Source organism: Mustela nigripes, chromosome 11, assembly GCF_022355385.1.
Source record: "Mustela nigripes isolate SB6536 chromosome 11, MUSNIG.SB6536, whole genome shotgun sequence".
Lineage (NCBI taxonomy): Eukaryota > Metazoa > Chordata > Mammalia > Carnivora > Mustelidae > Mustela > Mustela nigripes.
Genome location: NC_081567.1, coordinates 6549177 through 6563537, shown reverse-complemented (window position 1 = coordinate 6563537; position 14361 = coordinate 6549177). Strand labels below are relative to the sequence as shown.

The 14361-nt window shown below is 41.9% G+C and overlaps 1 protein-coding gene across 1 annotated transcript in view; it reads right to left on the bottom strand.

Moving 5' to 3' along the window:
* Positions 1-6737, bottom strand: part of LOC132026526 (cytochrome P450 3A12-like) — a 49237-nt gene extending 42500 nt beyond the window's left edge. Inside the window, exons 1-2 of the mRNA XM_059414500.1 lie at positions 6548-6737; positions 1087-1180 (exon numbers count right to left, since the gene is read on the bottom strand). Of these exons, the coding sequence (XP_059270483.1) occupies positions 1087-1180; positions 6548-6618 (165 nt within the window). The 5' untranslated portion in view covers positions 6619-6737. The remainder of the gene's footprint in view (positions 1-1086; positions 1181-6547) is intronic.
* Positions 6738-14361: the final 7624 nt, after the last annotated feature.

Sequence of the window (14361 nt, the reverse complement as noted above, 5' to 3'; positions counted from 1 at the left end):
TGGGGAAATTGGAAGGGGAGGTGAACCATGAGAGACTATGGACTCTGAAAAACAATCTGAGGGGATTGAAGTAGTGGGGGGGTGGGAGGTTGGGGTACTAGGTGGTGGGTGTTATAGAGGGCACGGATTGCATGGTGCACTGGGTGTGGTGCAAAAATAATGAATACTGTTATGCTGAAAATCAATAAATTTAATTTAAAAAAAAAGAAAAAAATGTTAAAACACGAAGTCAATAGACAAGCACCATCTCCCCTCAGCAAAACTTCCTCTCTGCTCAACTCACCCAAAAGGTACCAACAAAGAAGGTAGAGAAGTAAAGCAGAAAGCTCTGGGTCAACTGCTCAAATCCCCAGAGATGTCACCATTAGCAATGGGTGAGTTAGAGTTTAGAAATAACTGCAGGGGTTGGCAATTCTTTTTTTTTTAATTTTTTATTTTTTATAAACATGTATTTTTATTTCCAGGGGTACAGGTGCTTAGTGAATAAGTCAAGCAGAGAAAGACAACTATCATATGATCTCCCTGATATGAGGAAGTGGTGATGCAACATGGGGGCTTAAGTGGGTAGGAGAAGAATCAGGGGTTGGCAATTCTTGAGATGGTTCAAGTGTGTGCACATCCCCAAAGGTGAATTTGGGCTGCCCAATAAAACGAAGTTCCAGAGCTATTCAGCAAGACAAAATGTTGCCCAGAGCTTGTATGATGAACAGAAAAGTCTGACTCTAGCATACACAGCTTAATGGACCACTAGCATGGACCCTCTTCATACTTTTCTCTTCATACCAAGTATGGTGGTGCCTTCCAGGGAATCTGCACCTGCCAGAAATAAAAGCTTCTTCTCAATGCTCACAAGCTAGAACAGTAAGTCCTTGGATGAAGCAGCCAGAGAGCTGGACTACCCACTGAGGCAAACTCTGAGGCTCCAAACAGCAGAGAATAGGGCCATATGCTAGGTGGTGCCTGTGACACCACTTCTGGGAAGTCTGAAACCTATGTACTTCTCCTAAGGAGGAGAGTATTCACTATGGAGTTAAGCTAGGATTAGCAAATATAAGATGCAAAAGAGGGAGCTCAAACAACACTCACCTTACGGTAGGCAAGAGCAGTTCCCACAAAAGGCAGAGGTTTTGGCCCAGGAATTCCCAGCTTCTTAAAAAGTCCATGTGTGGAGGTCCCATATCTATGAAGTGAAAGAGAAAGCCAGGTCACAGGAATGGTGGAATAAGTGCTGAGGCTGGCCAGTCACTAACACAGAGCTGGGCAGGCAAGGGAGGGAGGTAACATATAGGCAAGAATAAGAGCAATTCCAAGGGCAATAAATATATTGATTCATCATCTCCTTTCCCACCTCCACTGTAAGCCCTACAAAACATAATGATGATTGGGTAAGAGCAGCTGAAATCTTCACAGTCCCAATCCTAAAGTGAAGACTTGATAAGTGTTTCCACACTTGAGTGCTCCTTCAAGGCTCGTGCTGATTTCTTCCAGAAAATTCACTCATGCCTATTTAGTAAATGACTCTTCCATAACTTTCTCTATGGAGAAGAAAAATTTCTTTCTGTTCCGATAATGAGATTTTGTTTAATTATATCCACTCAATAATAGAGGGTCTGTGAGAACCTACCATGAAAGTATGTTGCAGTTTGCTCAGAAACTTTTGTGTTTTCCCTTCCTTGCAGGACCTATAACCATGTGAGATCTGGTCCTTCTTAAATCTATCTTCATTGAGACACCTTGAACAAGTTTTCTCATTTCTATACAATGTTTCCAAGGCTCCACTGGGCTCATTGAAAAGTGAGATGCTTTCAGCTCCACCCAAGTCTCTGTTGTCAGGCACTCTGGTTCTCTTGAGCTGCAGAGAAGAGGACTGACCTATAGGTGCCCTAATAATACCATATAAAAGAATCAGCAAGGAAATAATATGTTTCCAAACCATTCTTCCCCTTATGGCATCTTGTCCTTCAACCAGTGTATCAACAGATATACTATTTTTTTTTTCAAGATGGTCACTTGCAAAGCAGTTCATTTACTGACTCTGTGCATCAGCTGTTTCAGAAACTCACTATGGATTGTACACCCTACAGCAGGCTTGTCTACAATCATCTTTCATGGGTCATGTGTGGAATCCCACAATTAGTGTTCTGGATCCTTGCAAGACTTACACTTACGTATTGCTGAGAGATGGCAGAGTGGAGGAAGAAGACAGGTTGAGGGAAGAAGCTTCCAGAAACCATTTTAATCATAACTTGCTAGGCCTACAAAGCTAAACTCATAGAGGCAAATTTGGAAAGTGTGCTACAAAATAATGTTAGGAATAAATGGCTCAACAAGCCCTGTAGGTGTTTAAGCTGACTGATAAGGGACCTTCCAAAGTCCAGATACCTCTAGTCAACAGCACAATCGTGTTATGCAACATAAAATGAGTAATAATACCATATTCCAAGATTAGAATTAAGACCTTTCCTCCTCTTCTCTGGAGGCTAGCCTTAAAGGCACTACAGGTTCCAGATACTCTGTACAAATCCAGCAAATCTTATATAATCAAATAATTCCCCAAAATTGCATGAGAGGAGCTGGGTTTGAGGAACCAGCAGAGACACCTCAGCCAGGAACAGATGGGTGTTTGGATCCTTCCTCCAGAACAATTGGATGCAGGAACACCAACTGCCAGAACCTGGAGTGGCCTCATCCCACCTTCATTCCTTCCTTGCATCACCACCACCAATTATCAATTCCTGTTTCTGAACATTTGACATGCTCCATGAACTCCCAAGTGAGGCCAAGCAAGTGAGTGATGTGACCCAAGGAATGATGTGGTCTAGTGTCTAAACTCACATGGCTCCATACGAAGGAGCAGAGGGTGGGCTGGGTAAATTTTTCTGATGGTTTCCAGTCTCCCTCTTCTTGGTAAAGTCATGTTGCTTTTGGTACAAATGAGGGAGTTAAAATAAAGCCACTCATGTTTCTTGCCTTTACATTACACTGACATGTGGAAGGTATTGTCTATAGGCAGTAACACCTGGCATACCAGTGTCTTCTAAGTCTATATGATTGTTTGCCTGGTGGTGACAGTATCCAGGGACAGATCCACTTCCAGTAAGACCTCACATAGTGTGATATATATATATAGTGGTCCTCTCTCTTGGCCTCTAGCAGATGCTAATCCTGTGATCCCGCGACAATCTTCTGTAGGACAGGATCAAGGAGTATCTCTCAGAGGTCTGCTCTGAAAGAGGAATATTCTCCTACTCCATCCCAGAGTCCTACCTGGATGCTTCTCACATCAGTACTGGCTCACAGTCTCACTACTCACCTGTTCAGAGAGGTTTAAATAATATGCTGGGTCAATGTATTTAAAAAATATACAATCTAGGCCATAGAAGTACTTATGGGTACACCAAATTCATAATGCCAACATTACTCTAGAAGGCTGAGGTTAGATATGTACCTTTATAGTCACAAAAGCTGAACCAACAACCCTGTTGTGTTGTTCAGAAAGAACATGCTGTAAATAGTCTTCTCTCAGTAGAAAACCTATTATTAAATAGAATGAAATTCAACTATATCAATTAATCTTTTGTATGTCTGGATTCTATATCATTGATCTCTGTGCTAATCTTAATTATTTCCCTCTTTGAGCATGGGTCAGGCTGAATTTGTTGTTGATTCACCAGTTATTTAATATGTAAAGATAGATCTTGTATTTGGGATTTTTCTGGGGTTTTTTGAGTGAGGATTGAGTATCTATATATTCCCCCCTTAGGACTGCCTTTGCTGTATCCCATAGGTTTTGTCCTGGAGTGTTTTCATTCCCATTGGTTTTCATGAATTGTTTAAGTTCTTCTTTGATTTCCTGGTTGACCCAAACATTCTTGAGCAGGACGGTCTTTAGCTTCCCAGTGTTTTAATTTTTTCTAAACTTGTTCTTGTGATGCAGTTCCAGTTTCAAAGTACTGTGGTCTGAAAATATGCAGGGGAAAATCTCAGTCTTTTGGTATCAGTTGAGACCTGATTTGTGACCCAGTATATGATCTATTCTGGAGAAAGTTCCATGTGCACTCGAGAAGAGTAAGTATTCTGTTGTTTCAGAGTGGAATGCTCTGTATATATCTGTGAGGTCCATCTGGTCCCGTGTGTCATTCAAAGCTCTTGTTTCTTTGTTGATTTTCTGCTTAGATGATCTGTCTCTTGCTGAGATGGAGTATTGAGATCTCCTACTATTAACATATTATTGTCAATATATCTCTTTATCTTGGTTAACAATTGGCTTATGTAGTTGGCTGCTCCCAAGTTGCAGGCACAGATATTTACAGCTGTTAGATCTCCTGATTGGATAGACCCCTTAAGAATAATATAGTGTCGGGCACCTGGTGGCTCAGTGGGTTAAGCTGCTGCCTTCGGCTCAGGTCATGATCTCAGGGTCCTGGGATCGAGTCCCACATCGGGCTCTCTGCTCAGCAGGGAGCCTGCTTCTCTTCCTCTCTCTCTGCCTGCCTCTCTGCCTACTTGTGATCTCTCTCTGTCAAATAAATAAATAAAATCTTTTTTTAAAAAAAGAATAATATAGTGTCCTTCTGTATCTCTAACCACAGTCTTTAGCTTAAAATATAATTTGTCTGATATGAGAATTGCTACCCCAGTTTTTTTTTGAGGTCTGTTGGAATGAAAGATGGTTCTTCATCCCTTCACCTTCAGTCTGGAAGTATTTATAGGTTCTTTAGAATCTTTTGTAGAGTCTTTCTTTTGTAGAGACTTTTTTAGCGTCTTTCGTAGACAGCATATGGATGGGTCCTGTCTTATTATCCAATCTGCAACCCTGTGCCATTTTATGGGAGCATTAGTCCATTCATGATTGAATGATTATTGAAAGACATGATTTTATTGTCATCATGTTGCCTGTGAAGTTCTTATTTCTATAGATTGTCTCCATAAATTTCTCTTTTTATATCACTCTTGGGGTCTTTCTCCTTTTGTAGAACCCCTCTGAATATTTCTTGCAGGGATGGCTCAGTGGCCACATATTCTTTCAGTTTTTGCTGTTCTTGGAAACTCTTTAGCTTTCCATCATTCGAAATAACAGCCTAGCCAGAAAAAGTATTCTTGGCTCCATGTTCTTCTCATTTAGTATGCTGAATGTGTCTTGTCATCCATTTCTGGCTTGCCAGGTCTCTGTGGACAAGTCTCACATTATTCTGATGTTCCTCGCTCTGTATGAAAGGAATCTCTTCCTCCTTGATCTTGGGGGTTCCTCTCTTCCTCCAGGACACGAATGCTTGTTTCATTCCCCAGAACAGGGAAATTCTCAGCTATGATTTGCTCAAATATATCTTGTAGTCTTCTCTCTCTCCCTCCACCCCACCAAATGTTATCACACAGAATATGTGTTGCCACAATACCTGGCATTCCTAACCTTTCTCTCAGGAAATGAAAATGAGGTTTCCATATTATATGTTCATATCCTCATGATTTCCTACACTTAAAGAATGTGAAATTGAGATGGAGGTCAAATGTGACATCAACGGTCTGTCTCTACCCCCACTGTGAAACTATGCCCTTTTGCAACCTGTTCCATGATGCTGGAAAACCCACGACTGAAAGGAAGTCCTCTGATAGATGGTTTGATTCTTCCTACTGTACTATACCATAAAGGTAAAAACAATTTAAAATCCATTAGGTTTTAAAGGTAAAAACAATTTAAAATTGGCTTTCAGGGCTCGGTCATTGTGTCCACTGACAGATTTCATATCATGAGTAAAGAAATCTCTATACCGATGCAAACCCTCCCAGAGACTGGAAAGAAAAGGTGAGATGAATAAAATGTTAAGAAATATGCCATGTCTTCTCAACTCTAAAGATGCTCATTTAGGGATATAGTATGTATATATTATATATTACGTATATTATGGGGGGAGGAGGCTCTGGCCAGGAGAAGGGCAGGAAAGAAGGAAGAGCCCAGTTGTGAGAGGAAGGTGAGGCATTTTCAGCCGCCCTGTAAGTCTGGTTGCAACAGGTGCCTTGTGTACATCGTGCTTGGCAGTGGAGGGAGGGGAGCAGGAATCACCTAAATGACACAGGCCCTGTCCTTCTACATGCTCTCCATAGTGAACAGAGAGGAGAAGGTGAAAATAATGAGACAAAGACTCCAGCCACTCCCTCAGCCTCCAGAATCCCCACAGTTTGGGAAGGGCTTGAGGACCCCAGAGCACCAGACCTGGTGATTTTACTCTGCCTCTGCCGAATTATGATTGATTAGTCTAGGTCCCAGCTGCTAGTCAATCAGAAGCTCATCCCTAGATGCAAATAATGTCACTCTAACTCCTGGCTATAGCAATTGGAGTTGGGGTGAGGGGGCCACTCCTCCTTCAGATATGGTGAGGTCAATAATAACCCCTTACCTGTTCCTAACATGTTTGAGGTGCCCAACACTTAAGCAACTTCCCCTTTGTTAAGTCTTTTGATCCTCAAAGCAGAAAAGGAAAATGGGGTAGATGCGATTAGCAGCCCAGGTTCAGGTTTCCAGAGGCAGTGAGCCTGGATAGTTACTCACAGATAGAGGAGGACCAGGCTGGTAGCCAGGAGAAGCCAGGTTTCCATGGAAAAGCTTGGGATCAGGTCCATGGCCACTTTTCCTCTGTGAATTCTCTCTGCTTCCGTTCAGCAGTGTGTGTTAGTCCTTGCTGGCTTGTGGGTGCGGAGCTTCCCCTCTCACCAGCGGTGATTCAGTGAGGCTGGAATGTATATACTGAAAAGGGGGCGGGGCTGGAGCAACAGCCAGTAGCGTGGCCACCCGAGCTCCACCCACAGGTTCTCCCCAGCCATGAGTGCTGACAAAGCATCCTGGACACTCCAAGTCTGACCTTCTGAGAGTTCATACCTTGTGAGAAATCAATAAACAACTCAGTGTTATCAGTTATCTCAAAGGTTACAGAAACATTAAAGTCACTGTCCTTGGGGGCGCCTGGGTAGCTCAGTGGGTTAAGGCCTCTGCCTTTGGCCCAGGTCATGATCCCAGGGTCCTGGAATCGAGCCCCGCATGGGGCTCTCTGTTCAGCAGGGAGCCTGCTTCCTCCTCTCTCTGACTGCCTCTCTGCCTGCTTGTGATCTCTGTCTGTCAAACAAATAAATTTTTAAAAAAGTCACTGTCCTTAGATTTCTAACCTGTCCTTGTCAGCATGGCTCCTTGAACCTCTAAATACTTGAAACCCTTCAAACAAGAATGGATAGATCTACACCTCTTTACTGATGTAGTACTCTGTGCCTAGAAATGCCCCTTACACCCTCCACAAGGATCCTCCTCATCCTTTAAACCTATCTCCATAGAATCCCCTCTGTTAGAGTCTTTCCTCCTCAGCATCTTTGAACAGATATAACCACTTCAACCTCTGGGAAATTTCTGTCCCCCAGTCCCACTTCTATTATTACCTTTTCTACCTTCCAGGCCCTGGACATCTATTAGCCTTACAGAGAGCTCCTCAAGGGCACAGTCTGTGTACTCATCAACATTATGAACCTACTTCCCCTCGAAGCACTATAAGCTCAAGGGACAACCAGAAAGGTTGGTGGAGTTGAGTTGGTAGAGGTGAAATTATTGGGCTCCCTGTGTCCTTGCCTGTGGGTCTTTGGTGACCAGGCGACATTCCTAATGGGAAAGATCTGAGAACATAGTCTGGAAATTATACCAGCTCATTATCATAAGTGTGACCCATGTTCTTTGTCTACAAGGCCTGAGAAACTGTGGATTATGTGGTATACCTATGGAATCCAGGGGACAATGGAGCCCTACAAATAGATAGTTAATGGCTCTTAGTGACTTGGCTGGATAAACATCTGCCTTTGGCTCAGGTTGTGGTCCTGGGGTCCTGGAATTTAACCCCACATCAGGTTCCCTGCTTGACAGGGAGTCTGCTTCTCTCTCTCCCTCTGTCTGCTGCTCTATCTACCCATTCTAGTGCTCTCTCTCTCTCTCTCAAGTAAATAAGATCTTTTAAAAAAATTAAGAAATAACTGAGAGAAATTTTGAATAGCAACAAAGGACAGATATAGAAAGCTGGAAGATGATCCCCAGATATAGTAAGAGAGAGAGTCCCAGGAATTCTGAAATATTTCTGCCCCCTTTTGGTACCTTCACTGGGCACCATTCCATGAGGTCATGCTATTATCCCTGTTTACAGATACAGAAACTGAGACTTACTGACTGCATTGGGTTTCCAACAGCCACTGATAACAAGAACATAGTGTAAATAATTAAACTCGAAGAGAAACTGAAATGTCTGTGCTCTGAAATATCAGTATTCAGTGCTTTCCTTTCCCCAATAAGGGTCACTCCAGGAAATAGCGTGACCTAGGCTGCACCTAGATCCCTAACCTCGTGGTGACCCACAGGCAGCTTCCCTGGGGGTCTTTCAGAACAGTTCTTACTCCATCTCATCTTAGCAGGGAAGACACAAGCTATTCAGGATTGCAGTAAGGGTATTCTTGGGTGGGATCTCCCTCCCTATCCTCCCCAGCAGAGAGGTACACAGAACACACAAACTAGGGAGATTCCTGTCATCTGATAATCTAGACATGTTACTTCTCTCATCTAAACACAAAGCCTTTCTATTTTTTTAAGACTTTATTTATTTGAGAGATAGAAAATGAGAGAGAGAGTATGAGAGGAGAGAGGTCAGCAGAAGAAGCAGACTCCCTGCTGAGCATGGAGCCCCATGTGGGACTCAATCGCAGGACTCCAAGATCATGATCTGAGCTGAAAGCAGTCACTTAACCATCTGAGCCACTCAGGCGAGCAACACCAAGCCTTTCTTATTTTACTTGAAAATCAGGCAACTGTGGAAACTAATGTGGTTTCATCCTTCTCCAAAATTCATACTCAGTTATGATGATTGCATAACTAAGTCTAATCTGAGCATCCATCTGCCTTTGTCACCTCACCACCTGCCCAACACTGGATGGATCTATCCCAACAGTGATAGGCTAGTTTTTGCTGGGGGCTGATATGCAACCAGCACGAACCCAGTGCAAATGGCCTTGTCTGCAAGGGGATAGCAGAGGCTTGATCTTTGCACCCCACCTTTCCCAAGAAGGGAACGCCTGACATGAGGAAACTTGCATCCTCAGAGTTGTACAGAAGGTGTAAAGGAAGACACCATGTGTCAGAAGAACACCCCAAACACCCCATGGCTCTCATCTACTCTGTCCTGCACTATACTCATCATGTACTTTCCATTCTCTGCTCTAATGTGTGGGGTAGAAATATAACTAAGACTCAGACATGATTCCAGATGAAAATAGAAGAATATAATAGATAGCTATGTACAGCCAAAGAAAAGGAACTATGCATCCTCCTCAACAGTGGAAGATTCATCTGCTTTCTCAGTCTTCCTAGATATTGGTCAAAATTGAATCTCAACTACCATTCAGGGAAGATGTAGGCTCAGATATCAGTGTAGATGGACAGGTTGTCAGAATGTCAGTGATGCAATGAGTCCTGGCTGTCTAATAGTCCCATCTCTTTGTATCGTGAGCCCATATGGCACCTCTTCTCAGAAGCTGGGCCTGATTTCTACTAGCCAAGAGAACTGCTCATAGTAGAGGAACCAGTGTTGTTCTGGAATGATTTGTGCATTACATTCAAATTTCACAGGTCACAATCTCAAGTATACAAAAATGAAAGCAAGATTATGTGTCTGTTCCTAAGCAATCAAGCTCCCATTCTTTTCAGTAAGGCCAAACTTGATCTTGCCGTTTCTGGATAACCAGATGGTATCTAAGTGTTGTTGGCTGGGCCTTGACACTGGTGTGGCAGTGGTGAGGTAAGTGACAGGTCCGTGGACATTCCTGCCATTGGAGGAGGTGTGCTCCTCTCCCACGGTCATTCAGGATTGCTTGGGTTCTATACCTGCTGCGTTCAGTCCATGGGCCAAGCACTAAATATTAAAAAGTCAAAATCCTTGCCTTATGAACTTGACACTCTAAAGAGATGAGAGACACTAAACAAATAACCACACAACTATCAAGTTATAAATCAAAACCTGCCGTAACGTAATGGTATTTGGTTTATCTGTTGACTTTGCCCAGCCAGATACCTGACCCACACAGGCCCCTTAGAAAGATTCACTGAATCCGAACTCAGAAACCGTTCAACTGGTGGCTGAGACAGGACACGAGTTATAGAGTAACCCCAAATGATGCAATGCCATTTCTTTTAGTAGGAGGAGAAGACATGAGTTCAAGTTTTAAATGAAACATAACAAAAAGGTGAGAGTTCACTGGATGTGGACTATTGACCTTTTTCCTTATCGATTATGTGTAAATGGCTTTTTTTTTTCCACGTGAGGATGAGGATCCACTGAGGACATAAATGTTTAGAAACTTCATTTCCCTGATTCTAATTGGAGCCTGCAGTGTCTGTCTAGCTGTGTAAACACAGGACAAAGAGCAAGCCAACCACACCTCACTTTTCCCCACCTCTGTAGGATCTAAAGAAACTCTAGGATGAGAACCCATTTGTCCTCCTTTCCTAGTGGGCAGACTTTTTCTCTAAACAGATCCATAAGCATAAGGCCTTGTGGGTCAAGCAAACTTAAACTACAAAAGCACCAAACAGTAGGAGTAAGGACAACTCATTCTCTCTTTACCAACACAGTGTTTGAGAAAATTCCGTTGGACTCCCAGGCAGGACTAGGACCAGAGAAGAGAGTGACATTTTCCATTTAAGGGTAAAATTGCCAAATTATCAGTAATTATACAAATAACACACTTGATTTGAACACATTGTTTTAAAAAATAAATATTAATGCAAAGAAATCAAGGAGGGAAATGTAAGATTCCATCCTTTTGGTGTGTGGTTGTGTATCTATACCACTTCTTCTTTATCCATTCATCTATTGATGGACATCTGAGTTTGCATGGAACTAGAGGGTGTTATGCTAAGCAAAATAAGTCCATCAGAGAAGGGATTATCATACAGTTTCATTCATATGTGGACTTTAAGAAACAAAACAGAGTATTATAGGGAAAGGGAGGGAAAAATAAAATAAGACAAAATTAAGAGGAGACAAACGCTTAGAGACTCTTAACCATAGGAAAACAACTGAGGGTTGCTGGAGGGGAGGTGGGTCAGGGATGGGGTCACTGGGTGGTAAGTATTAAGGAAGGTACTTGATGTAATCAGTAATGGGTATTATATGCAACTGACAAATAACTGACCTATTTATCTGGAACTAAAAAGAATAAATAAATAAGTGAATCAAAGTAGTTTTTTTTTTTTATTTCTAAGATCCATTTATTGGATGAATATTTAAAAAGCCATTACCATATGTCAAGCACAATGTTAGGTGTTGAGTATACATTCGTAAATAAGAGACACAGTCCTGCCCTTACAGAGCCTGTATTATTATTGGGATACAGGCCTTAGACAAGCAAACAAATACATGCAGTGATGGAGGATATATGTATATGTATGTGCAAAACAAAATATTCAGTTCTGGGAAAGAAATAAGTAGGGTCTTAAGTGGTTTTTTTAAAAGATTTTATTTATTTATTTGACAGACAGAGATCACAAGTAAGCAGAGAGGCAGGCAGAGAGAAAGAGAAGCAGGCTCCCTGCTGAGCAGAGAGCCCGATGCAGGGCTCAATCCCAGGACCTTGGGATCATGGCCTTTAACCCATTGAGCCACCCAGGTGCCCCAATCAGTGTGGTTTTAATTTGAATCTCCCTGATGGCCAGTGATGATGAACATTTTTTCATGTGTCTGATAGCCATTTGTATGTCTTCATTAGAAAAGTGTCTGTTCGTATCTTCTGCCCATTTTTTGACATGATTGTCTGTTCTGTGTGTGTTGAGTTTGAGGAGTTCATTATAGATCCTGGATATCAACCTTTTGTCTGTACTGTCATTTGCAAATATCTTCTCCCATTCCGTGGGTTGCCTCTTTGTTTTCTTGACTGTTTCCTCTGCTGTGCAGAAGCTTTTGATCTTGATGAAGTCCCAAAAGTTGATCTTCGCTTTTGTTTCCTTTGCCTTTGGAGACATATCCTGAAAGAAGTTGCTGTGGCTGGTATCGAAGAGGTTACTGCCTATGTTCTCCTCTAGGATTCTGATGGATCCCTGTCTCACGTTGAGGTCTTTTATCCATTTTGACTTTATCTTTGTGTACAGTGTAAGAGAATGGTCCAGTTTCATTCTTCTACATGTAGCTGTCCAGTTTTCCCAGCACCATTTATTGAAGAGACTGTTTTTTTTCCACTGTAAATTTTTTCCTGTTTTGTCGAAGATTATTTGCCCATAGAGTTGAGGGTCCGTATCTGGGCTTTCTACTCTGCTCCACTGGTCCATGTGTCTGTTTTTATGTCAGTACCATGCTGTCTTGGTGATCACAGCTTTGTAATAAAGCTTGAAATCAGGTAACGTGATGCCTTAGTGATTCGGGGGTCTCTTCTGATTCCATACAAATTTTAGGATTATTTGCTCCAGCTCTTTGAAAAATACTGGTGGAATTTTTATTGGAATGGCATTAAAAGTTAGATTGCTCTAGGCAGTATAGACATTTTAACAAAAAATAAAAATAAGTCAATCAGAAAAACAGAGCAAAACTTTAAATAAAGATATGTTGGTGGGAATGCAAGTTGGTGCAGCCTCTTTGGAGAACAGTGTGGACATTCCTCAAGAAATTAAAAATAGAACTTCCCTATGATCCTGCAATTGCACTCCTGGGTATTTACCCCAAAGATACAGATGTCGTGAAAAGAAGGACCATCTGTACCCCAATGTTTATAGCAGCAATGGCCATGGTGGCCCAACTGTGGAAAGAACCAAGATGCCCTTCAATGGACGACTGGATAAGGAAGATGTGGTCCAGATACACTATGGAGTATTATGCCTCCATCAGAAAGGACGAATACCCAACTTTTGTAGCAACATGGATGGGACTGGAAGAGATTATGCTCAGTGAAATAAGTCAAGCAGAGAGAGTCAATTATCATATGGTGTCACTTATTTGTGGAGCATAACAAAAAGCATGGAGGACAAGGGGTGTTAGAGAGGAGAAGGGAGTTGGGGTAAATTGGAAGGGGAGGTGAATCATGAGAGACTGTGGACTCTGAAAAACAATCTGAGGGGTTTGAAGTGGCAGGGGGGTGGGAGGTTGGGGTACCAGGTGGTGAGTAGTATAGAGGGCACAGATTGCATGGAGCACTGGGTGTGGTGAAAAAATAATGAATACTGTTTTTCTGAAAATAAATTAATTAATTTAATTAAAAAAAAAACATACAACATAAATTTTTTTAAAAAGGCATGTTTAGTAGGTTAATTTTATGTGAGTAATTCACTCCAAAAAAAAAAGATAGGGGAAAGGTAGGAAAACTAGAGAATAATTAAAGGAGTCCCATTATCTGACCATAGGAGTTTCTGAACAATAAAAGGACAAAATGAAAGATATAATTCAAGAAAATTTCCCAAGATTGAGGAACAAGTCTCCAGAATGAAAGGCCAATCCACTGTGTTGTCCAATACACAGCCCCCAGACACATGTGGCATGTTACATTTAGACTTAGATTTACTAAAAATAGATAAAATCAGAAATACAGTTCCTCATCCACACCAGCCACATTTCAAGGGCACAGTAGCTTCATGTGGCCAGAGGCAACCATGTTGGACAATGCAGATACAGAACATTTACCTCATTGCTGAAAGGCTTCTTGGACACCTCTGCCTAGCATAATGGATGACAGCAGATCCATGAAGGCACACTGTAATCAACTTTCAGAACACCAGGGACAAAAAGAAGATCCCAAATGCTTGCAAAGAGAGTGAGGGGAGCAAGACGTAGGTCCCATACAAAGAATCAGAAACCAGAAGGGTACTAATCTTCTCAACAATGATACTAGAGACAAGTCTCTATGTCTTCAACTTCACAGAGAAAGTTCTAGACCACCTGGAAGTCTATGCTCAAATCATCCATCAAGCAAGAGGATAGAGCAGAGATATTTTCAGACAGACACATTCTTAAGAAAAATTTATTCCTCTGTGTCATTCTTCTGAGAGTTACAAGGGGATGATCTCTGCCAAGATGAGGAAGAAAACTAAGAAAGAGATCAGGTGGTGCAAAGGTGTCACTACCTTTGTTAGAACCACTATAGTACTGGTTCAACTTTCTAAAGCATGCACATCTATACATTTATTCTTTTTTTAATTTTTTTTTAATTTTTTATTTTTTATAAACATATATTTTTATCCCCAGGGGTACAGGTCTGTGAATCACCAGGTTTACACACTTCACAGCACTCACCAAAGCACATACCCTCCCTAATGTCCATAACCCCACCACCCTTCTCCTAACCCCCCTCCTCCCAGCAACCCTC